The sequence below is a fragment of the Nasonia vitripennis genome, chromosome 4 (genome assembly GCF_009193385.2).
Source record: "Nasonia vitripennis strain AsymCx chromosome 4, Nvit_psr_1.1, whole genome shotgun sequence".
In the NCBI taxonomy this organism is placed as follows: domain Eukaryota; kingdom Metazoa; phylum Arthropoda; class Insecta; order Hymenoptera; family Pteromalidae; genus Nasonia; species Nasonia vitripennis.
Window position 1 is genome coordinate 1,014,138 of NC_045760.1, and position 22,676 is coordinate 1,036,813.

General features: G+C 41.3%; 4 protein-coding genes across 14 annotated transcripts in view; 2 read left to right on the top strand and 2 right to left on the bottom strand.

Annotated features, from left to right (window-relative positions):
* Positions 1-1,196: 1,196 nt before the first annotated feature.
* Positions 1,197-9,531, top strand: LOC100123235 (xanthine dehydrogenase). Of its 2 annotated transcripts, XM_008213367.4 has the most exons (22): positions 1,197-1,562; positions 2,034-2,204; positions 2,827-2,884; positions 3,047-3,143; positions 3,953-4,188; positions 4,407-4,645; positions 4,720-4,861; positions 4,939-5,183; positions 5,263-5,469; positions 5,544-5,728; positions 5,799-5,912; positions 5,981-6,122; positions 6,199-6,495; positions 6,576-6,698; positions 6,852-7,207; positions 7,303-7,477; positions 7,562-7,753; positions 7,831-7,976; positions 8,054-8,231; positions 8,305-8,931; positions 9,001-9,168; positions 9,257-9,531. In XM_008213367.4, the coding sequence occupies exons 2-22, from the start codon at positions 2,067-2,069 to the stop codon at positions 9,299-9,301; spliced, it is 4,110 nt and encodes a 1,369-aa protein (XP_008211589.1). In that variant the 5' UTR covers positions 1,197-1,562; positions 2,034-2,066; the 3' UTR covers positions 9,302-9,531. The 2 variants fall into 2 exon arrangements, with proteins under 2 accessions (XP_008211589.1, XP_031784417.1); XM_031928557.2 differs by lacking the exons at positions 1,197-1,562; positions 2,827-2,884 and having other exon boundaries at positions 2,092-2,204; positions 9,257-9,419.
* On the bottom strand, positions 9,316-11,035 carry LOC100123228 (trafficking protein particle complex subunit 4). Its single transcript, XM_001608104.6, has 2 exons — positions 10,241-11,035; positions 9,316-10,097 (listed from the first exon to the last, which is right to left on the bottom strand). The coding sequence occupies exons 1-2, from the start codon at positions 10,413-10,415 to the stop codon at positions 9,619-9,621; spliced, it is 654 nt and encodes a 217-aa protein (XP_001608154.1). The 5' UTR covers positions 10,416-11,035; the 3' UTR covers positions 9,316-9,618.
* Positions 11,036-11,328: 293 nt separating this feature from the next.
* On the top strand, positions 11,329-15,541 carry LOC100123218 (protein HIRA homolog). Its single transcript, XM_031929347.2, has 11 exons — positions 11,329-11,554; positions 11,708-11,770; positions 11,863-11,973; positions 12,113-12,708; positions 12,778-13,062; positions 13,426-13,706; positions 13,789-14,395; positions 14,466-14,658; positions 14,730-15,020; positions 15,115-15,212; positions 15,277-15,541. Exons 1-11 carry the CDS (start codon positions 11,518-11,520, stop codon positions 15,391-15,393), a joined length of 2,679 nt encoding a protein of 892 aa, XP_031785207.1. The 5' UTR covers positions 11,329-11,517; the 3' UTR covers positions 15,394-15,541.
* Positions 15,542-15,692: 151 nt separating this feature from the next.
* LOC100123208 (nesprin-1) overlaps positions 15,693-22,676 on the bottom strand; it is a 98,187-nt gene continuing 91,203 nt past the window's right edge. For 8 of the 10 annotated variants that reach the window (XM_032599912.1, XM_016984956.3, XM_031929345.2 and 5 more), the window contains 8 exons: positions 20,125-22,241; positions 19,424-20,045; positions 19,160-19,332; positions 18,834-18,872; positions 17,897-18,403; positions 17,538-17,781; positions 17,136-17,191; positions 15,693-16,926 (listed from right to left, as the gene is read on the bottom strand). In XM_032599912.1, the coding sequence (XP_032455803.1) occupies positions 16,707-16,926; positions 17,136-17,191; positions 17,538-17,781; positions 17,897-18,403; positions 18,834-18,872; positions 19,160-19,332; positions 19,424-20,045; positions 20,125-22,241 (3,978 nt within the window). In that variant the 3' untranslated portion in view covers positions 15,693-16,706. Of the gene's footprint in view, positions 16,927-17,135; positions 17,192-17,537; positions 17,782-17,896; positions 18,404-18,542; positions 18,570-18,833; positions 18,873-19,159; positions 19,333-19,423; positions 20,046-20,124; positions 22,242-22,676 lie in introns of all 10 variants that reach the window. The other 2 variants (XM_032599909.1, XM_032599910.1) reach the window with 2 other exon arrangements.

A 22,676-nucleotide genomic window follows, 5' to 3' on the forward strand; every position in this document is an offset into this window, starting at 1 on the left:
ATCGAAACGGTCTAGAAAAACTAATTTATCTTTTTGATGGGCAACCTTTATTTTGTTTACTTTTTCTATCGTTAAGCCATTTTAGTGAATCCAAATTATGAGCACGCCAACATAAATTCTCAAAAATTAAATGGACTAAAAAATAAGATTCAGCATCTTTTCTAAACACGTTTGATCTTATGTCATTTAGCAGTGTCAGATGTGTTTATGCTTAAAGTAATTAAAATTGTACTCGTTATGCAGTAAGCGCACGCGATAAATGAGAAATAACCAACTCTCAAAATAACAGCAAAAATATTTTTCAATGAATGGTACAATCTCAAATTTTTTCGTGAATATTTATCTCGCGAATTCGTGCAATCGCTGCTATCTCGATCTGGATGTTCATTAAAAACAAAAGTTTCGCGAAGAAGACCTTACTCATCCTCCAAAAATTCTATGATCGAGTGATCGACCGATAGAAAAAAAGAACAATAACAGTATGCACGATGATCAGAAAAACAACTTTTGAATTGCTTCAATAAACAGCAAATGTCGCAATACATCGTCTTCTAGCGCTTAAACTATTCTGTTATTCAAATCCCTGCGCGTATAAATATATAACTGTAACCGAGCGCAATGGGACGGCAAGAATTTCACTGCAACATTTGCGCAGCGACAGTTGGACGCACACACGGGGACAGCATCATCTTTCCCGTCGCGCGCGGTTGCGCGAATATTCGAATTACGTAAAATGCAGCGCGCAGTGCATTCATGTGCCACGCATACTCGATCCCATCGTCTGCACACTTGCAACGCCGCCGGTTCAATTCTTTTTCTTCTTCTTCGTCTCGTGCCCATTTATGAGCTCGACGGTTTCCTGCATATATATATATATATATATATATATATATATACATATATATATATACACAGCTTAGTCGCGCACACGTGACTTTCTCTCTCTTTCTCTTTCTCTCTCGCAAGTCTTTGGTCCCTTCTGACGCCGGTCCCTCGGCATTATCCCTCCTTCTTCTCCTTCGCTCAATACCTCGTACGGGCCCCCATATCTCCATCGCGTGTGTGTAAGTATACGTGCGTGTAGCAGTCATGCCTCCTTAGCGCGACAAGTCCTTCCCGAGGCGATTTCTGTAGCCAGTACCGATCAGCCCGCGTGTCACGTCACAAGACTGTACAGACGCGTGAATCTCGATCGTATAGTACAGCTTAGTTTTCTCGGGAGCAAGTGTATGCGCGATTTGTCTTGTTTATCACTCGGCCGAGCGACGTTCGATGCGGCTTCGCGCGGCTCATTAAAGGAAGTAGGTTGAGAGCGAGCATTCGTCAAAGTGATTCGTCAGTCAAACGGGGCAACGTCACGAAGCCGAGCCGCGGTCCTGAAGTGCATATTTACACCGACTCTTTCGCGCTCGCGAATTTCAGCATCACTGTCTGAGATCGATTTCGATTTTTTGTAATTGCACTTTGTTCGCCTTGAACTTATATTGACGTCGATTGAAATTGTGCTCGCAACTTCAACGCCTGAAAAATATTATTTGAGAAAAGATAGTGTTTATCCACTCGTAAGTCTGTCATGTAATTTTCTTTCATATTTATGATAACGTATTCGCGCATAGAAAAAAGTTCTTTGAAACTAATTGCTACTGTAAATTTTTTTTCATTTGAATACGTATATCGATCAAAGTCCTCATACCCATTTGTTAACGAATCGCTGCGATAACATTATTAGTAATTGTTATCTGAATTTAACAGAACTTACAAGATCTCTTAAAATATATTGATACGATTGAGTGTTGTCAATCATAATTTTAATTGTTTTATCAGAAATTTAATGAGATTATGCATCCGGTGATAATTATGGAGTAGACACTTGCTATGCTCGTTAAAAGTTTGAAGTACCATTATGCACGTCATGTAATGACGTTTTTAGTGTCTCTTGACAACTGGCAGCACCAAACTTCATATTTACGCAGGCAGTAGTAGTCGAATAGGCGTGTAACAAGAACTATATAAATTGTTCTTTCTCCATATAGTTAATTCCTTCAATGACTTAAAAGAAACCAAAGATGGATTCGAAAAAGTTGAAAATGAACAGTGGGCGAGAGAGCGGAGACAGTGCTGAAGAAGATTGCAGCGTTAATGGAGATTCCTACCAGCGCTACAATATCAGCAATGTCCTCGTCTTTTACGTAAACGGCAAAGAGGTGAGAATAACAATTATAAGAGCGCGTCTGAAACGCCATGAATATTTTACAAGCCTTAGTAATGTGAAGATAATTCACGTCCGATTTGTAAATAATCTTCGGTGTAATGTGAACTTACACAACAAAATATCCTAAGCGGCAAAAAGAATAATTCATTTTTAAACGATCTGCAAATTTAAAGGGTTACATAAACAAGAACGACTTCATTTTCCGGTGTCAGGTTTTGAAATTACTAGTTACGCCTTATGGGAATAGGTAGAACCAATTTCCATTTGGCCGATTGAACAATTTTCCGTAATGTATTCAATGGTCATAGTGTGTAAGTCGTAAATCGGAAAGTGTCATTCACAAGTACATAAAGCTAGTCATTTTTACGACTGAAGGTCATAAAAAAGCCTCGATAAAAGTTACACGCTTCTAAATGACGTAACAAAATCGTATTTGCAGTAGAAATTTCTATCGTAAATGATGAGCTTTCTAGACTCCGCACAAACATCTAAAAAATAGGAAATTCCGAGTTATGATATCAGCACACTACAGTGTTTTTATGTATCATAAAGTCTCATCAAATTATGTTAATAATTTTTTTGCTTACTAATTCGTATACCAATTTCTTCCATAGGTGGTAGACGACGATATTGATCCCGCATGGACGCTACTTTACTACCTTCGTAATAAATGTATGCTTTTAAATTCAACACCTTTCGGGACTTGAATTATTATTCTTTCAAAAAATATAAAGCACTTTCATGTTACACCTTAATATTTCAAGTTTCATTTTAAAATATTATATAAGAGCATACATCAGTTAAATGTTTTAATGTTTTCATCTTTCATGACAGTGGGTTTGGTTGGTACGAAACTTGGCTGTGCCGAAGGAGGGTGTGGAGCATGCACTGTGATGATTTCCAAGTACGATCGAAAACTGGAAAAAATTGTGTATCCTTTTCCAAAAAATGAAAGCACGCATACAATTTGTATGGAATATTTTACCGAAAATTGTTTTGACCAAGTCTAATTATTTTCAATACGTTATCTATACTATCCATCAATGGAAGATTCATGAATTAAATCAAGTTATCGAACAAACTAAGTCCGTTTAATACATAACCCCGATTTTAATGTAGATTATCAATGGTCACATTCTTAAAGGCACAATAAGTTATAATTTTTTCCACAAGTAGAATCGGTACTGTCAACTACTTGATACAATTATATTTAATTTATGGAATTGATCACCTAGACCGATTATGAGAAATAGTAGAGTAAAGCTGACGGTGGTGAAACGAATAAGAATGTAGAAAACTACTGCGTGTGCAAACTGTTACGTATAAGTCTGCTAGTTAATCTATAGTATACTGTTGGTCTAATCAGTAATTTAAAAAAAAAATTTAACGCAGATTTGCTTGATGATGAAACAACTTTAGTAGCAATGCGGCGATCGTTTGATTGGTCGAATGAGCAGCATACCCACCCATAGGTTGATAAATATCAATAAGCGATGGAATTTTTAGATAAGCCCTCTTCGTTGTTCGATAATATTCTTTGAGACGCGGCAGCGGCCCTTAACCGATGAATATCACTTAAATTGAAGCCTACAGAGTTATATCACATATTATACCGTTAAACGTCACATGAAACTAATTACTACTTTATTATATTTTGAGAATAATGTTTTAAGCCTATCAACGAAATATAAAATACAAACAATTATTGAGACTTGAAATATCATCCTTATAAAATATTAGTCATGTGGCAGCAAATGCATGTCTAACTCCTGTATGTGCCATGCACGGAATGGCTGTAACTACTGTAGAAGGCATCGGTAGTACCAGAACTAGGCTTCACCCAGTGCAAGAACGTATAGCTAAAGCTCACGGCTCACAATGTGGATTCTGTACACCTGGTATTGTCATGTCTATGTATTCTTTATTGAGAACTAAGCCATTGCCAACGATGGAAGATATGGAAGTTGCATTCCAAGGTTTGTACATTTAATATTGATTTTTTATATCAATATTGGTATTTGCGCAAAAACCAAAAATATTGACTTCCTACCGTGCATGTTTGCTTTTACTTGCAACAGTGAAGATAATAATATTTAATACAAACAAATCTTGTTAATATCTCAAAATGTAAATATTTTTAAAAATACGTAATTACACGAAGATGTTTTCCACTAAAATTGTTACATTTTACCAGGTAACTTATGCAGGTGCACAGGGTATAGGCCTATCATCGAAGGTTTCAAGACTTTCACAGAAGCATGGGAACAATCTCAAAGGTTTGCAGAGATGAAGAAAGACGAAAAGAAAGTTTGCGCGATGGGAGACGCTTGTTGCAAAAAGGCATTCACGTCTGAGCCAACTGAAATTTTCAGTTCTAAAGAATTTTTGCCATACGATCCCACGCAGGAACCAATATTCCCTCCTAAGTTGCAGGTAATTTTTGGTCGTAAAAAATGCAAGGGCATTGACGAATCATTCCGTTGAAAATTAATCATTGAATTTTATAGCTTTCAGCAGAGTATGACGAACAGTATTTAATTCTCAAGGGAACAGAAATAACGTGGTACAGACCAACATGCTTGCGAGACATTTTAACGCTGAAGCAGCAGTATCCAAAAGCAAAAATAGTTGTAGGAAATACCGAAATTGGTGAGAATCTATCCCGCAATAGACAGTCATAAAAGTTTTTTCATCATTTTCAAGTTTTTCTTGGATGTAATTTTCAGGAGTGGAAGTAAAGTTCAAGCATTTCGTTTATCCCGTACTCATTTTACCTAATCAGGTCAAAGAAATGCGGGAAATCACTGAATTAGATGATGCGATAAAAATTGGAGCCAGTACAACTTTAGTCGAAATGGAGGATGCCTTCAAAAACCAAATGAAAATAAAGCCCGAATACAAGACTAGAATATTCAAAGGCGCAGTCGAGATTTTACATTGGTTTGCTGGAAAACAAATTAGGAACGTTGCCGTAAGCATTTTACTTTATTTGATGTTAGTTATCAATGTTGTATGTTTGTAAATACTCATTATAATATTAATTATTCTAGGCCATCGGAGGCAATATTATGACCGGAAGTCCTATATCTGATATGAATCCAGTATTAATGGCTGCAGGTATAAAGTTGAACCTCTGCAGTCTTGAAAGAGGTTACAGAAGTGTTACAATGGATCACACATTTTTCACTGGCTACAGGCGTAATATTGTCGCCCAGGATGAGATTTTAGTGTCTATCGAAGTTCCATTTACACTTCCAGTAAGTTAACAGAAATAAGCGCAAATGATCTTAGTGATGAAGTGCTCTTTTATAATTAAATTATTCTATTCCAGAATCAATATTTTGTTGCATACAAACAAGCAAAAAGGCGAGACGATGACATCGCAATTGTAAATTTAGCGCTCAATGTTTTCTTCGAGCCTGGAACGAGTGTAATTCAAAAGGCTTTCATGGCATTCGGTGGTATGGCACCGACAACCGTTTTGGCGAAAAAAACCTGCGAAGCTATAGTTGGAAGGTAAATTTCATTTCCTTCTACGATGATTTTGTTTACATTTCGTTAGCTAAACAATTTGCATTGATTTCAGAAAATGGAACTCAGAACTTGTGGAATCTGTCACGAACTTGCTCATTGAAGAGCTTCCGTTGTCTGGTGATGCTCCAGGTGGAATGATTTTATATAGGAGATCTCTAACCATTAGGTATATTGATAATACAAAGTATAAACGTGAAATATTTACGATCAATACTCCTTATACGTTCATTTCAGTTTATTCTTCAAGGGATTTGTGTACATAACAAAGCAGCTACGAGAAAATGTGCCTGATGTAGAACCATTACCGAAAGAGCTCGAATCAGCAGGTGAAGGTTTCCACTATGTACCGCCAAAAAGCTCACAATATTACCAAGTCGTAAGTTTATAAATCCAGTGAAAATTGAATCGCATCAATCAAAATTAAATTTTAATACTTGATTTTTAATTACAAGGTCCCGTCAGAATTGAACTCAACAGATCTAGTCGGTAAGCCAATCGTCCACGTTAGTGCCATGAAGCAGGCAGCTGGAGAAGCAGTCTACCTGGACGATATGCCAAAAATCGTTGGAGAGCTTTACTTGGCATTCGTGCTTTCGACTAGAGCATACGCCAAAATTTTGAAAATCGATCCATCCCAAGCACTTAGTGTCAAGGGAGTCGTCGCGTATTACGACGCGAATGATATACCAGATCACAACAGATACGTCGGTCCAGTTTTACACGACGAAGAAGTGTTTGTCTCCAAAGAGGTAAATTCTCGCGCTGGTCATCCTGTTTGTGGATAAAGTATAGTAACATTGAAAAAATATCAATTATTTTCCTGCCTCAGGTAACGAGTCAAGGTCAGATTATTGGAGCAGTTGTAGCAAACGATCAATTAACTGCGCAGAAAGCGGCGAGAATGGTAAAAGTGGAATACGAGGATCTCCAACCCGTTATAATATCTATTGAGGTAATCCTCAGACAAGCATCTGTTATTATATAACGACGCCGATTTAATCTTAGAGTATATTTAAAAACTATTGATAAAAAGCAAGGAAAACTTTAACACCCTTATCCATTCGAGTCACTACGAGCATTCTAGGAAATGAAAAATTTCTTTCAGGACGCAATTAGAGAAAAATCGTTTTTCGCGGGCAGCGGAAAAAGCATAGTCCGCGGAGACGTGGACAAAGCTTTCGCGGAATGCGACCACGTAATCGAGGGCGAAGCGAGAATGGGTGGTCAAGAGCACTTCTATCTGGAGACACACTGCTCCTTTGCGATTCCCAGGGAGGAAGACGAGATAGAGATTTTCTGCTCGACGCAGCATCCCTCGGAAATTCAAAAGCTCGTCGCTCACGCGCTTGGCGTTCAGATCAACAGGATTAACGTCCGTGTCAAGAGACTTGGCGGCGGATTCGGTGGGAAGGAATCTCGAGGACAACTTGTCGCTCTACCCGTAGCCTTCGCAGCTCACAGGTATCGTGTAATTGTAGAGCTTGAAGGATTTTCAAATTAAAATTTTCGAACACTGACAATTATCTGATATGATTGTTGTGATTTCCCTTGAACAGGTTGAGAAAACCGGTTAGGTGTATGCTGGACAGGGACGAAGATATGATGATAACTGGCACGAGGCATCCTTTTCTGTATAAGTACAAAGTAGGATTCAACAATGACGGATTACTTCAGGCTATAGAAATCCATATTTACAACAATGCTGGGTATTCCTTAGATCTTTCTATGTCTGTAAGTCGCTGCAGTAATATTGGATTTTTCTCGTTTTCACAACGTAAAGGGGTATACTCATTTTCAAATTTTTATTTTAAATAGGTTCTGGAACGTGCCATGTTCCACTTTGAAAACGCATACAAAGTACCCAATGCCAGAGTTTACGGCTACGCTTGCAAAACTAATTTACCGTCTAATACCGCTTTCCGAGGATTTGGTGGACCCCAGGGTATGTTTGCTGCTGAGCAGATGATTAGACATGTAGCGGATTACTTAGGCCGAGACGTTGTCGAGGTAAACAAGAATTCAACGGCCTTCCTTCAAATAAAAATCGCGAGTTATAAGTTTAAGTCATGTCTTGCCTGTTTCAGATTTCCGAAATGAATCTGTACAAAGAAGGTGACACGACTCACTATCATCAGAAACTGGAGAACTGCACATTGAAGAGATGTTGGGACGAATGCCTTGCTCTATCAAACTACAAAGAACGCATAGAAGACGTGAAGAAATTCAATAAGTAAGTAAAAACTTATAAGTTAGACTTGAATTGCACGACGTGGCACATTGTACTGTAACAAATCGTTTCGATTTCAGGCAACATAGGTATAGAAAACGCGGATTCGCCGTTGTACCAACGAAATTTGGTATTGCTTTCACAGCATTATTCTTAAATCAAGGTGGAGCACTTGTGCACATATACACTGATGGCTCTGTACTTCTTAGTCATGGTGGTACTGAAATGGGTCAAGGATTGCACACAAAAATGATTCAGGTAGCTTTTTTGCCGAATTGTAATAATTTCGATCATTAAAAGATGGAGAGTACAAAAGTTGAATTTTGCATAGGTGGCTAGCCGAGTATTGAAAGTAAAACCAGAAAAGATACACATTGCTGAAACAGCAACAGATAAAGTTCCCAACACATCAGCCACTGCAGCTAGTGCAGGATCTGATTTGAATGGAATGGCTGTTCTGAATGCTTGCAAAGAAATCATGAGTAGAATTCAGTACATCATTGATGCAAATCCTGAGGGTACCTGGGAAGACTGGATAAAAACGGCCTACTTTGATAGGGTCAGTCTCTCTGCTACTGGATTTTACAGAACTCCTGGAATAGGATACAATTTTGCAAACAATACAGGAACGCCTTTCAATTATTACACATATGGTGCTTCATGTGCTGAAGTTGAAATTGACTGTCTTACTGGAGATCATCAAGTTCTGAGATCAGATATTGTAATGGATCTTGGAGAAAGTTTGAATCCAGCAATAGATATTGGTCAAGTGGAAGGAGGGTTCATTCAAGGCCAGGGTCTGTTTACAATGGAAGAAATGATTTACTCTCCAACTGGTACTATTTTCAGTCGAGGTCCAGGAGTTTATAAAATTCCTGGATTTGCAGACATACCTCTAGAATTTAATGTCTCATTGCTTAAGGGTGCAACCAACCCCCGAGCAGTTTACTCATCAAAGGTGATGCATCATATCTTAAGTTTTTATAGTTCTATTTAAAGATTAAAAAATAACTAATAAAATTTGCAGGCTGTGGGAGAACCACCACTATTTTTAGCATCTTCTATATTCTTTGCTATCAAAGAAGCAATCAAAGCATCTCGTGAAGAGATGGGTATTCGTGGATATTTTAGACTCGATTCTCCAGCAACTTCTGCTCGAATTCGAATGGCTTGTGTGGATCCTTTGACGAAAAAGGTAAATATTGTATGAGAACTAAAAAATCTACAATACCTAATCACAACCAATTGAAAATAAATAAACTTTTTAAATTATGCTATTTTAGATTGGAGATGGAGATGGAAAGAAAGCTTGGAATGTAATTCCATAAAAAGTTGTGATTACTTATTATTAAACTTAAAGAATAGTTTTATTATTTATTAGGATAACAGAAATTCAAGTATAAATATGTATCTATATGTTTTATAAACGCCTTTATATTATATCAAGTATTTGTTATTAATTTTCTATGTATATAAAGTATTTACAGTCTTTTTTATAAATATAAATTGTAAATTTATCTATATATACTTTTAATACACGACTATGAACATCACCTTATATACATTTACCTTTGTGAAATTATTATTCACTTCTCTGTATATTGGGCTTTCTTATTTACAATTAGCCTATCATCAAACCTCCCAATCATACATTACTTATACCTGATTTTTCTACAGCCTCTAACAGACTTTGTAAATGCGTTTCAAAAAGTTCACATCGAATAGGCATTTCTAACGAATAGAAAGGATTTTTCAATGCATAATCAGCATAAAGTTCATAAACTTTTTTTGTTAATATTTCCATTCCTGGTTGAGACGGCTCAGCAACAATCATGAATTTTACTCCTGTCAAAGTCTGATAACAATATAATCGAAAAGTATCTGCTTCAAGCACTTCAATACCTGAACATCGAGGTTCTGGACTCAGTTGACTGGCAATAGCAAAAAGTGGATAGAACATTGAAGCCAAGAAAATCTTCTCATTTGTTGTCATTTTGGATCGACAAAATTTTAAGGTTATCGGAAAGTTTTCAGGGTTCTCAAGCATGTCCAGAACGTCCTTACCATCCTCCAACTCACGACCAGTTACAGGTTGTCCATTTACAGCTGACAAAACATGGCCCACTGTGGTTCAAACAAATATGTCTTTTTTATAAGCAAGTTCAAATCTGAGAACTAACTTATTCACACTTATGATAGCATAAATTTGAATACTCAAACAGAAATACCAATGTAAATGATAGTTAAATAAATAAAAAAATACTCACCATTTATTCCATCTCTTTGACCAAACGATACAACTAACTTTTTATTTTCATAAGCGAGTTTGATGTCTAGTGGATAGTTGAAAGGTTTTTCGACTTCGATTTTCGGAACATTATGGTCGTGATTAAAAATCAATCCGCCCGATTTAGACACTATGTAAACACCATATATCACCATCTTGTCAACCTCACTTATACTGTTTATCTATTATTTGTTATGATGCAAAATGAGGGACTGTTGACAGAGAAAAACTCCCCTCCGAGATTTTACAACGTTTACATTTGTTATCAAGGTTATGTATTCTGTTGGCGACTAACTGCGTAGGTATATACAGGTTAGATTATGCGACCCGCCTTAAATTTTTTTTTTTTTATCAAAGCAGAGTTCAACGCCGATTGGCCTATACGCAATTCACAAAATAACTATGATTCGCCACTCGGTTGCATATTCCGCATATCCGTCAGCAGGGATGTTTCCGGAACTGTTGGTTACAGGGTTGCCAGACTTTTATTTATGTTTAAATTTTTTTATCGAATTGGCGCGAAATCCAGAAAGGAATATAAACAGTGCATATCATATCGATTTTTTTAACTAGACGTAAATTGATTATTTAAATAATTTTTAAATCATCTTTCTAACAACTATTCTCAAAAAAGCAATGAATCCACGTACATTCACTTTCAAAAATATATTTTGTCGAACTTCTAAATCGGAGCAAATAATCATAATAAACGGTATTTAAACTTAAAATCACTTGTCGTTAACTTTTGTAAGCACAAGATTAATACTGTTATTCAAACATAAATGCGATTGTATAAGTGGTAAGCGAAGTAAGTATCTGAACCATATGGAGAGAGATAAGTAGCATCGCAGCATTCGCAGCGTGAGCTGGTTCAGACGTCAGACCTAGCTATATCTCTAAAAAAGAGGTTTTCATTTGACGTGGCAACATTGCTTCAGAATTCGCGAATTGTCCGCGTGCGGTCGGTCGTCGTACTTATATATATATATATATATATATATATATATATATATATATATATATATATATATATATATATATATATATATATATATATCACACATTTATATATATGTGTGACGCTTCGGAGCTGCGTGGTTTGTCGTGTGTGCGATCTGTCTGTTACAGTTCCAAAATGCCGCAAAATAATTTAAGGATAAATACAGCAGTATGAGACTGCTCAGCGAATCTCCAGCTCACCAATTCAATGCGGAAGTTCTTCTTTTGATCGTGCACTGACTTCATTTGTAGATAAATATGAGACTCGTCAAGCCTAATTGGGTTACTCACGATGGTTAGTAATAACCTGTTTTTTTGCTGTGCTTTTCCGCGACTCTCTTTTCCGGCATCTGTTTCCACGTGATATTGATCATGCGTTATTCTACTGTGTTGCATTTGCCACTTGTTTTCACAGAGATGGATACTTATTGAGATTTTATGCTTTTAGGGTCTCCAATTTTTTCTGTGGATATTCATCCGGATGGCAAGAGGTTTGCCACCGGAGGGCAAGGTAAATAACTGCACTTAACTGCTTTTTTCTCAACATATTTGAATGATGTGCAATTACTTAAGAATATTAATTTTGAATGCTGTATTCCACAGGTGGAGATTCCGGTAGGGTAGTTATTTGGAATATGGAACCAGTATTGTGTGAAAAAGCAGAATCAAATTCAAACATTCCTAAAATGTTATGCCAGCTGGATAATCATCTTGGTACTGTTATAAAATTTTATTTTGTATGATTTTCATTCTTATTCTTTTTTGTTAAGAACTATTTGTATCTTCAAAATTTGCTAATTATTCACTTAGCCTATAATTAATATGTGTTAAATAAATTACTACTGCTTTTCAGCTTGTGTAAATTGTGTTAGATGGGCTAACAATGGTTTGTTAGCATCAGGTGGAGATGATAAATTGATCATGATCTGGAGATTAGCTAAAGGAGTAGGTGGTACAACTGTATTCGGTGTTACGTCAGGTGTAGAAACGTGGAGGTGTATTGCTACGTTACGTGGTCATCAAGGTGATATTTTGGATCTTGCATGGGCTCCTCACAACCCTTGGCTAGCTTCTGCATCTGTGGATAATACAGTGATTATATGGGATACAAACAGGAAATGTTTAATAGCAGTTCTAAAAGGACATACTGGATTAGTAAAAGGAGTAACATGGGATCCTATTGGAAAGTACTTAGCCTCACAGTCGGATGATAAGACCTTAAGAGTATGGAGAACTACAGACTGGGGAGAAGAATTGCTTATAACTGAGCCTTTTGAAGAATGTGGAGGTACTACTCATGTTCTAAGACTCTCATGGAGTCCAGATGGTCAGTATTTAGTATCTGCTCATGCCATGAATGGTGGTGGGTCAACTGCTCAAATTATCGAAAGAGATGGGTGGAAGCGGGATAAAGATTATGTTGGTCATCGTAAGGCAGTTACATGTGTTGTGAGTATTTTCATTTCAAACAAACTATGCTAAGAGATACATGCATAGCTAATTTAAAATTTTTTTCAGAGGTTCAATGGAAATATATTTCAAAAGAAATATAGTGGAGTAGGAAAACCTATCCAATTTTGTTGTGTAGCAATAGGCTCTCGGGATCGCTCACTTTCAGTTTGGTCAACTTACTTAAAACGTCCCATAGTTGTTATTCATGAATTGTTTGTGTCTTCAGTGTTGGATCTCAGTTGGTCTTCTTGTGGATTGCGTTTATGTGCTTGTTCAAAAGATGGCACTGTGGTTTTTGTAGAATTTGCAGATAATGAATTAGGCGGCCAGGCATTGGATGCTGCTCAATTGGTAATCATTAATATTCCTAATTAATATTTCTTAATACACTCTTCAAACAACAGAGACAAAATGAAAGTTTCCAGTTAAATCGTGAATTTTTTTTTTGTCTATTCTAAAAAGTTAGTCATTACAATATGATTCTTATTCTAGTACACATTTTTATCATATCTTATCAGCTAATTCTTAAATCATAATCATTGAGCAGCTGATTATTTTTTGCTTATTAAGAGATTAGCTATTCATCCGATAGTAATTCCTGCTTTTCTGAACCAGACAGTACATTTATTTGTTTTGTTGTTATTTATTTATTGTTATATTTATTGTTCATATTATGAATAAAATCTTAATTGTGGGTTCACTTTTTGTTTTTAGATTGGTCTTCATGAGCGATTATATGGAAAATTAGCCCAAGGAGGATGTCCTATTGTTGAAGCACCCGAACTTCTCAAACTGTCAAAAACTCCTCCTCCTCCTCCTGCTCCGGCAAAGGAATCGGAGCCGGCACCGCCGCCTACAACCAACTGTGTTCAAACGATCAATTCTGTGTCAACATCACTAACGAAAGGTCCTTCTAATAAGCAAATTGAGACCAGGACTTCGGATGGCAAACGGAGAATCACGCCAATGTTTGTACCTGTTGCTCCAGAAGCCTCGTTAGTTTTGAATTCATATAATTTTATGTCGAAAACATATTGAATCGCTGGTGTTATATTATTGGAACATTTAATTTCACAGAGAAAACGAAGCAAGCGCACCAGTTCCTACCGTAACACCTTCTTCCTCGTTTTCAAGTAGCACGCAAGTTAAAAGTTCTATTGTTATAGAAAAACGCGATGAAATCGTTCAGCCAAACGTCAGTTCGACTGCTACTATGAATTCTATAGCTGCTGGGGTAGCTCCGATGTTGAAGCGCAAAGATCCAAACCAAAAGCCAGCTAGTAATAGTAGTGGCCCTACAACAGATACTAATGCCACTACTACTAACGCGTCTCCGAACAAAAAATCGAAAACCCTTACGGAGAGGAGCGGCAACACCGTTATCTTTCCACCGCTGAAAGCTGCCACCGGCCCTGTCTGCCAGCAGGCCGGTCACTACGGTGTGACTATTACGAACAATCAAAATCTGTATCAGTTGCAAGTGTTTCAAGGGACGAGTGTCGAGCCACTGTGGGAACAGTATCTGGGATACAGTGCTACAGGACTGGCCACGTCGCCCATTATCGTAGGGGTGTCTTTAGAAGACGGAAGTGTACATAGTTTTTATACGTCGAAAGGATCTCGCGCTGCGCCGCCACTGGTTCCACCGTCGCCCATTGCAAAGATTCATGCTGCTGGCAGCATGGTATAGTGTTTGTTTATAAATAGTGTAATATTACATAGGTCTGTGTTATAAAAATAAAAATTATTTTCAGTTGATGATTATTTCGAGCTATGGAGACGTGCGGGTGTGGGACTTGAATCCTAACGTCTGTCGCCTTGCAGTTTCAACTAATGCTGCGCATTTGGTTGCTCCCAATACGTCGTTAATGTGTTGTATGTTACACAACGGTATGCCACTACTAGCCTTCAGCAACGCCAGAGCGTACTGTTATCACAAGGAAATGGGTAAAATTTACAGTGTAGAATAATAAATAGTAACGATAAATACAGATGATTAAAACATTTTACCGTAATAGGTACCTGGATGTTGATGGGAGACAGTCTCGATCCAGTGTGGCGGTGGTCGGCTATAAACGCCACGACTAGCTCACAGACTGTTGAAAATTTCCCAAGAGGCCCTCTTGCTATGTTCCAAGAAAGCCTCAACCGAATTGCTGGCCGTTTTATGCCACCTCTAAGATTGAATCACGGTGCTTCCTGCATAATGTCGTACTTGGAGCAGCAAGTCTTAGCTTCTAAAGCACTTAGCAGCTCCCAGGAGTATGTGCATTGGCTGATGGCTTATGTAACTTTTCTTTGTACACACGGTAAGATTTGTAGTGTTTCAATATTTATAATGGCACTTGTATGGTAAACATTTTAATTGAAAATTTAATGCATGCATTTCGATTGAATTTTCAGAAGGTTTAGAAAATCGACTAAGGATAGTACTTGATGATCTTTTGGGTCCAGCTCACAGTTCTGCTAACAAGAGTTCGTCCTGGGATCCAATGATTTTGGTAACTATTAATAAGTGCATAATATACAACGAATAAACTATTCTAACTATTTGACAATTCTCAGGGTGTGAAAAAGCACAAGCTATTGGAGGACGCGCTGAAAATCCTCTCTACTCATTTACGATGGCAAAGACTGTTTCTCGAGTATAAGGAACAATTAGAGGAGCTAAAAAAATTATGAGAATCTTCTGAAAATAAGACATATATATTTTCGATGCAGCGAATATTTTGGATCAAACAACAATTTGTATATTTCACGTAACTGTTAATGATAAATTAAGACTGTACAGAGTTTGATATGAATGAATAAATTATTTTTAACTTCTACATCTAGATTGCTTTTAACTTGCGTATTTCTATGAATGAGGATGTAGGAAATACAAACAATAGGCTTTTTATTTTTAAACGACTGTATTTGTTCTGAATATTATCTTATTCATAAATCAGAATTATATAATATTTATATACCAACGCTAAGGCTCCGTTTAATTTATTTTAATTTTTTTTATAAAAATACATAATTAAGCTCAACGTGCAATTAGCGAACTCGTGAATTAGGAAGCGTAACTAACGAGCTAGCATAGTAGGCTCATAAGTAAGTCGTCCGCTAGATTGCAATGATTAGATTCGATCGATCTGTGCGTTTTGATTTGCTGCCATCAGGAACAGCTTACTTTTTCGTTTTCGTCGTCAATTTCTCGCACATAAGACACATCGTACAAATTGTCAGCGAAATCGCACAACATTAGAATAGAGTATAGGACAACTGCAAGTGGAATAGCACCTTCTTTTATTTACTTACTGTCCTTTCAAATCTAATCTTTCATAGATTCTATCAGAGTTTCTTTCTTTCTTAATTTCCTTTTTTACAAATTTTCCCTCGACAATGTAAGAAATCCGACAATAAAAATCTCAGATGAAGTATCATTTCGGATTTAACGGCGTTATAACTCTTAAAAAAATGTCTATCTGAGATCACGTAGGGCTTTTTTATGTAAATATTAGTCATGCTTGACGAAAGCTTGGATCATCGGAGTACACCTCGATTGCTGGCTTGCTTTTTAATGCCATCAATAGTAAAAAGGTATAATCAGCCTTGTATGTCATACGAAAACGCCTCACCAAAATCACGAGTATCGTTATACTTTTACTTCATTTAATTACAAAAAGAGAAAAAATCCACCGTCTCGCGCAATTCATCAGAATGTAAGATCTGTACAACTTCGTCGGTCAACCTCATAAGTATCTGTTGCAATTATATTGCACAACAACAATTATATCTCATATACAAACAATAATAAATTATAAATGGTTCATCTTGTATAATCGTTAATGTTTCTTTTTTTATCTCGTCCGCATATGTACAAAACCTCCTCGTTACAATGTATTATATCACTTTGAGAAACGTCAACTCTTACGTACAATAATAATGCCTATTTTGTCGTGGTTAGTCATTGCGGACAAATACCGTATCATCATCGTCGTCGTTGAACTTTAGAGAGGTGGTGGTCCATTGGGATACTGGATGAGGGGCGTGAAGCTCCTCGCCAGGTTGTTAGAGAGCATGCAGCTGTAGTCCTCCTCGGCTGAAGGCACCAAGGAGGCAGCTCCAAGTAACAACAGCATTAGCGCCTGTATGGGGAGAGAGGCTCGCAATACTCTTCCGATGAAGTGGTAGCCTCGCGCCAACACTGTCTGATCTCCATCGTCAGCACTGAAACAATTTGCGAGTGAGCGAGATTAGCGAAATTCGATATTGGTTGCTTAATGCGCGGACAAGTACAAACAAAAATCGATTGTATTGTATAACAAGTTTTTAAATTGACATTGAAATCATAAAGGGAAAATAGTTTACAAGAAAAAATCGACATTGAAATGATAATAAAAATACTTGGATAAATACACAGGGAGAGGAAAACGTACTTTGCGGTGATTGTGCCGTGGGCTTGGGTGGTTCCTGATGCGGCTTCGTCGAGTAGCTACAATTCAACAAAAGAGAAACACAAACAATAAGATACTGTGCAGGTGAACGCTATATATTGCAAAAGAGTACGAGATACTTTGGAATCGAGTTCCGCATTGAAGAAGTGCTCAGAGTGCAATTTTCGTGATTTATATACTTATAATTAATTGTAATTCTTCTCTCTTACGATCTTTATGTAAATAAAAAACGAGGGCACTGAGTTCGCTGATCACTCAAGCCTCATTCATGTTTTATCGAAAGAGAGCAAATCTCCAGTTGGTCAATCTCAATCATCATCGTATATAGAATTAGCCTCTGGACACGAGCCGGTCTATTTCGGAGTTTCAAATTGACGAACTTACATCTCGAGATAGAATTGCGAGCGAAGTGGAGGTAGCCGCCATTCCAACGTCTCGCGGGTCGAGTCCCAGGGCTGAGCCCAGTTTCAAGACGTACATGCTGGTGAGACGTCTGAGGGACTGCAGTCGCAACCGAAGCTCTTGAAGCCGCTCTCGAGTCTCGGCATGCTCGTCCAGCAGATGATTCGCAGCCTCTTGCAGCGATAGCACGCGAGGCTCACAGCGCTCCAAGTCACCTTGAAGTTCCCTGCGAAAGATTGCATTTTGAATTAGCGCTTTCGAGCTTTATCAAACTGGGACGGCTTTAGTGTCTCGATTCATCGTTTCGTTTCGATCAAACTTTTTCAACGTTGTGAACTCACTTGAATTTGTCATATTTGTCTCTCAGAATCTGAGCGCCCTCGGTCAAATCGATGGGCTCGCTGGCGCGTATGGTCTGCTCGGTCGACTCCAACCAGGCGAGCAGTTCCTCGATGATCCTGTGGAACTGCTGGTTGCCCATAAGCGCAGCCTGCAGTAGATTCTGCCATTTGGACGCAGCTTGGCAGACCTTGTCCCATCGAACGTTGGCGCTGGCCAGTCTGTCCCTGAGCTCGTTGGCACGTTCCAGGTCTTCGGTGTGATCGGCCAAGTGGACGCCAACGATGTTCAGGCTGACGACGATACTCTTGTGGCTGTCGAGGTCGAGGAGGAACTCGTGGTGGTCCTGGATCACATCCTCGAGTTGTTCGATGTTGGAGGGCGGCGAGTGCTGCTCGCTCTGGGTACCTTCGGCGAACTCTAGCCACTTTTCCAGACGCCACAGGTCGTTGTCCAACTGGGCCCAGTTGCGGTGGGAACACAGTGGACAGGTGAGACGACCGCCGTCGCTGCAAGTGCCAAGGCAGGGTTGGACTTTAGAACGGGTGGGTTGTATCAAGCTTAGGGTTGGTGGAGCGGGTATCAAAGCTTCGAAGAAATATCCTACTTGGATCGTAGAGTTCGAGAACTGCGATGAGCGTCACTTACCGACTCCATATGATCCAGAGTAGCAGACTTTTTAAAATGTAACAAAAAATGGTTAATTTTCTTCGAAATCAAAAATGTCAAAAATACGTTTGTAAAATGATTTGAAAACGCCTAGAGGGAATAGCCGCAATATTACTATGGAGCAGTATATAAAGCAGCTTACAGCCTAATGGAAAAGCTTTCTGTTCGAACCTTTGATACCTTCCATGAGTACAGCTTCGATTGTTAACAAGCTCTTTCGTTGAATAATAGAAATATGTTAAAGACAAGCAAATAGCTCTCTACACTCACTGTTCGCAAGGAAAGCAATAAGCACCAGCCAGGGGGGACCTGCAGGGGTTGAACGTAAATTTGGTTAGTATAAGATCGTCATTAGTTTAGTTACATTGGGCTTATAAATAATAGAAAAAGTATAGGTATACAAGCAATTCAGCATGTACTTCTGAATTATGCATAGATAGATTTAAAATTTTTTTTTACGAAGGCAGATCTAGCAGGAAACACTGTTATATATCACATACATTTGGAAAATTATTTAACAGTATAGAATAATCAAAGTTTACTGTAAAAAAAAAAAAAATAAAAAATGATATCGAAAATCCAAAAATTCTACGTACTTGAGTTCTCGAATCTGTTGTTCTCGCGCCCTTGCTCTTCTCAGCAGATCTTCGTAGCGGGCAGTGAGTTCCGCAACTTCGGTTGCCTTGGCGAGTTTTTCCTCTTCGGATAGTAGGTTGTGTAAATGCTTGACTAGTTCTATTGTCGATTGGCAGCTTCCAATTAACTTGGCCTGCAACAAATCGATCCCGAATTTTCAACCTTGCCACCCACAATGTGTCTCCAAAAACCGAATATAGTATAACTGAGAAACGAAAACTCACGATAGCTCGCGCAGCCGTGGACAATCCCGTGCCGGGTGTTGGTTCTGGCAGTACAGCGCTTTCGAGCGCGTCCAGCGCGACCCGGCACTCGCTGATCGCCGACTCCAGCTCTATCAGGTAGGCGTCGAACGACGTCATCCTCGTCAACTTGGGCAGTGTGTCGACCTGCACGGCGGTGTCTGTCTCGAACTTGAGCGTCTCGACCTGGACGGCCTCGTCGACTTCCTGGCGCTCCTGGCTCTCGATCCTGGCACGCAGTCCGTCGACCCGCTCCTTGATGTCCTTCCACAGCAGCTGGTACTCGTCGACGAGCTCCTGGATGCTCGCCACGTCATCCGGGTGACTTTCGCACATGACCTGCAGAGCAAGTTCGTCCGCTCGGCGGAGGGTAGCGCTTTGCTTGGCCAACTCCGCGTCGATATCCGAGAGCTGCTGCAGGCGCTTGCGGGGCGAGGACTTCTTGTCCGGTCTCGAGAGGTGTTGCATTTGGGTGAGGGTCACGTCGACCTGCGTCAGAGCGATCACCGCTGCGCCGTGGGCCGAGATGAACTCGCGATAGGTCTTCTGGTCCCTCTGCAGCGCGGCGATTATGGTGTTGATCTTCGGCGTCAGTCCGTGCCACCTGTAACGAGTAGGGTCATTATTAAGCGAAAAAACTATATGAAAATACGTAAACGCTGGAGGTGGTCTGTGCGACGTACCTGTCGATCAGCTGTCGATTTTGCGCGGTGAGAGCCTTGAGATTGTCCGGCTCCAAGCCGCCCTTCGCCAGCCGACCGTAGCACTGTTCGAGTATGTGCAGGGCCGGGTGGTGAGCCTTGATGTCCTCCAAAATACTCTGCGCCCTGGTCATGGTCTTGTCGGTGTTATCCTTTGACAGGTCGCTCAGACTCTTGTCCAGGTCTTCCAGCTGCTTCTCGACCTCGATCAACCACTCCTCGTACTCCAGCCTTATGCTCTCGAGTTCGACGAGCAGCTTGCCGATCAGCATGATCTTGCGCTTCCTCTCGGACGATTTGACGCAGGTCGCCTTCCAGCGGCTCTCCAGGCCCTCCATGCCGGTCTTGATGGCGTCGGTGTTGAAGGTGGCCTTCCAGGCGTCGCAGTCGCTCAGCAGCATCTCGCAGAGGTTGAGTACCTCGCCGACGTTGCCGCTCTCGGCCTCGATGGTCTTCTGCAGCTGCTCGTGGTCCTTGAGCTTCTTGTCGATCGTCGCCGGGCTGGCCGACTCGATGGTGTAGGCCTCGGAGAGCTGGGTCTCGACCGTGCCCAGCCACAGCCTGATCTCCGCCAGTCTCTTCTGCAGCGTGCTCATCGTCTGCATGAGGTCGACGATCTTGTTCGCCCGAGCCTTGCCCGCCGTCAGCAGGCCGTTCCACCTCTCGTTCAGTTCGTCCAGGACGTTGACCAGTCGCTCCTTCTCGCCGGGCTCGGCTATGCTGATGAGCTCCAGTCCGTTGTTCTGCGCCCACTCGAGTTCCCGCTGCTTCAGAGCCATCTCCGCCTGGACCTCGGACTCGAGCCGCTTGAGCGCCTCCTCCGGCTCGTCCAGGTTCGCTGTGTCGCAGTTCTGCAAGCTGTCCTCGGTGTCCTTGATCCAGATCAGCAACCTGCCCGACCTGCTCTCCCACCTCGAGTGCAGGCTGCATCGCTCGCTGAGCCTGTACGAGAGCAGCGCCAGCTGGTGTTCCAGGTTGCCGTGCTGCTGCCAGAGGAGGAAGCTCTGTTGATTCAGGCTCTTCATGTCCGAGGGACTGAGGCACTCGCGCAGCTGCTCTGTCGTGACGTCCAGCGCCTCCAGGTCGCTCGTGCAAGCCACTAGTCTGGCCTTGTGCTGCTGCAGCGAGTCCAGCTGTCTCCTGATTTCCGGCAGGCTGCCCGAGCTGGACTTGTCGATGTGGCCGATGGCCTTGTGGATCTCCTGGAAGACGGCGGTTATCTTGCCGGTCTGCTCGGCGTGCTTGCCGTTCAGGTCCCTTATCCTCAGCACGAAGTCCTTCCAGGTCTCGAGGCTCGCGCGGACGTTGCTCAGCCTCTGGGTGCTGGCCGCGTGCTCCATCCTCACCGAGACGGCCAGCGCCTCGTCGCAGTTGCCGAGCAGGCTGTCCTGCTGGCGCTGCAGGGCGTCGGCCTGCGACTCCCCGCTGGGCAGCCGATCCAGCAGCGCCTCGATCCTCTGGAGGATCTTTTCGAGCCGGTGCACGTGGATGAAGCGCAGCTGTAGACGGCCCCTGTCTCTGTCGATGTCCTTCAGCCAGGAGAGCAGCTTGCTCTGGTCTATCCTGTACCTCTCCCAGGCGGCGAGTCGGTCCCGCACGGCCGTGTGCCTCTCCATGATGCGGGCGAGGCTCTCGTTGTGCAGGTTGGTCAGGGCGCTGAACTGCTCGGTGAGCGAAAGGTCGCGGCCCTCCTCCGAGCGCACCATCAGGATGAGCTTTTGCTGCTCGGTCAGCAGGTTCCTGTGGACCTCGCAGAGATTGCGGTGCTCGGCCAGGCCGTTGTAGTCGCCGGGCAGGCTCGTCGAGAGGAAGTCCTGCACGTGGCTGAGGTACTCTTGCCAGAGCCTCAGGGCGGCGGCTACGTCCTGGGAGCGGACCAGTCGAGCCGAGAGCCGGTGGTACTGTTCGAAGGTCTCGCGGAAGACTCGCTGCCAGATCGTGAGCACCTCGAGGATCGAGGGCTCGCGAGCCGGCGAGATCTCGAGGGCTCTATCCTTGATGGACTGCAGCTGCGGCTTTGTCCGCGTCAGGGCAAGCAGATGGTTGCGCAGGAGCGTTAGCTGTTCCTTCGACTCGCCCAGGCCTGCCGTCGTTATGCTCTGGAAAAGCGATCGCAAAAGAAAAGGTCGAATTAGAACTGCACTCGCTCAATGCACCTCTACTATCGAGGCTCGCTGTTCTAACCGCTTGCCTCGAGGTGAACTGGAAGACACAATGCCAAACAAGAAGAAGTTGCTTATCGCGCGATCGGCCTATACGCGGGCTCAAGAACGCACACTTGCGCGCGCGCGCGGGGGGCGCGAAAGCTCTCTCATTCAGTCTGTTGCGGATTTCGTGACCGATGCAATAATGCCGCAGAGCGTAAGGCCCGTGGCCTTGACATAACGAAATTGTTTCGCCAACTACAATTAAAATATAAGCGCGAGCAGGCGAGTCTAGTGGCGCCTGATGATTGAGTTGTACCAAGCACTGCGGTACTGGTGTGTGTATAAAGGGACGAGCCTCCGAGGCGGAAACAATCATATTTAAACGGG

Excerpts from the sequence above, each read along its gene's own strand:
- LOC100123235 (XM_008213367.4), top strand. The coding sequence starts at position 2,067 with ATGGATTCGAAAAAGTTGAAAATGAACAGTGGGCGAGAGAGCGGAGAC. Across the intron at positions 6,123-6,198 it reads GCTCACAATATTACCAAGTC|GTCCCGTCAGAATTGAACTC; the intron begins GTAAGTTTATAA and ends TTTAATTACAAG. Across the intron at positions 7,208-7,302 it reads GTAGCCTTCGCAGCTCACAG|GTTGAGAAAACCGGTTAGGT; the intron begins GTATCGTGTAAT and ends TCCCTTGAACAG.
- LOC100123228 (XM_001608104.6), bottom strand. The coding sequence starts at position 10,415 with ATGGTGATATATGGTGTTTACATAGTGTCTAAATCGGGCGGATTGATT. Across the intron at positions 10,098-10,240 it reads TCAAAGAGATGGAATAAATG|TGGGCCATGTTTTGTCAGCT; the intron begins GTGAGTATTTTT and ends TTTGAACCACAG.
- LOC100123218 (XM_031929347.2), top strand. The coding sequence starts at position 11,518 with ATGAGACTCGTCAAGCCTAATTGGGTTACTCACGATG. Across the intron at positions 11,974-12,112 it reads CCAGCTGGATAATCATCTTG|CTTGTGTAAATTGTGTTAGA; the intron begins GTACTGTTATAA and ends ACTGCTTTTCAG. Across the intron at positions 13,063-13,425 it reads CATTGGATGCTGCTCAATTG|ATTGGTCTTCATGAGCGATT; the intron begins GTAATCATTAAT and ends TTTTGTTTTTAG.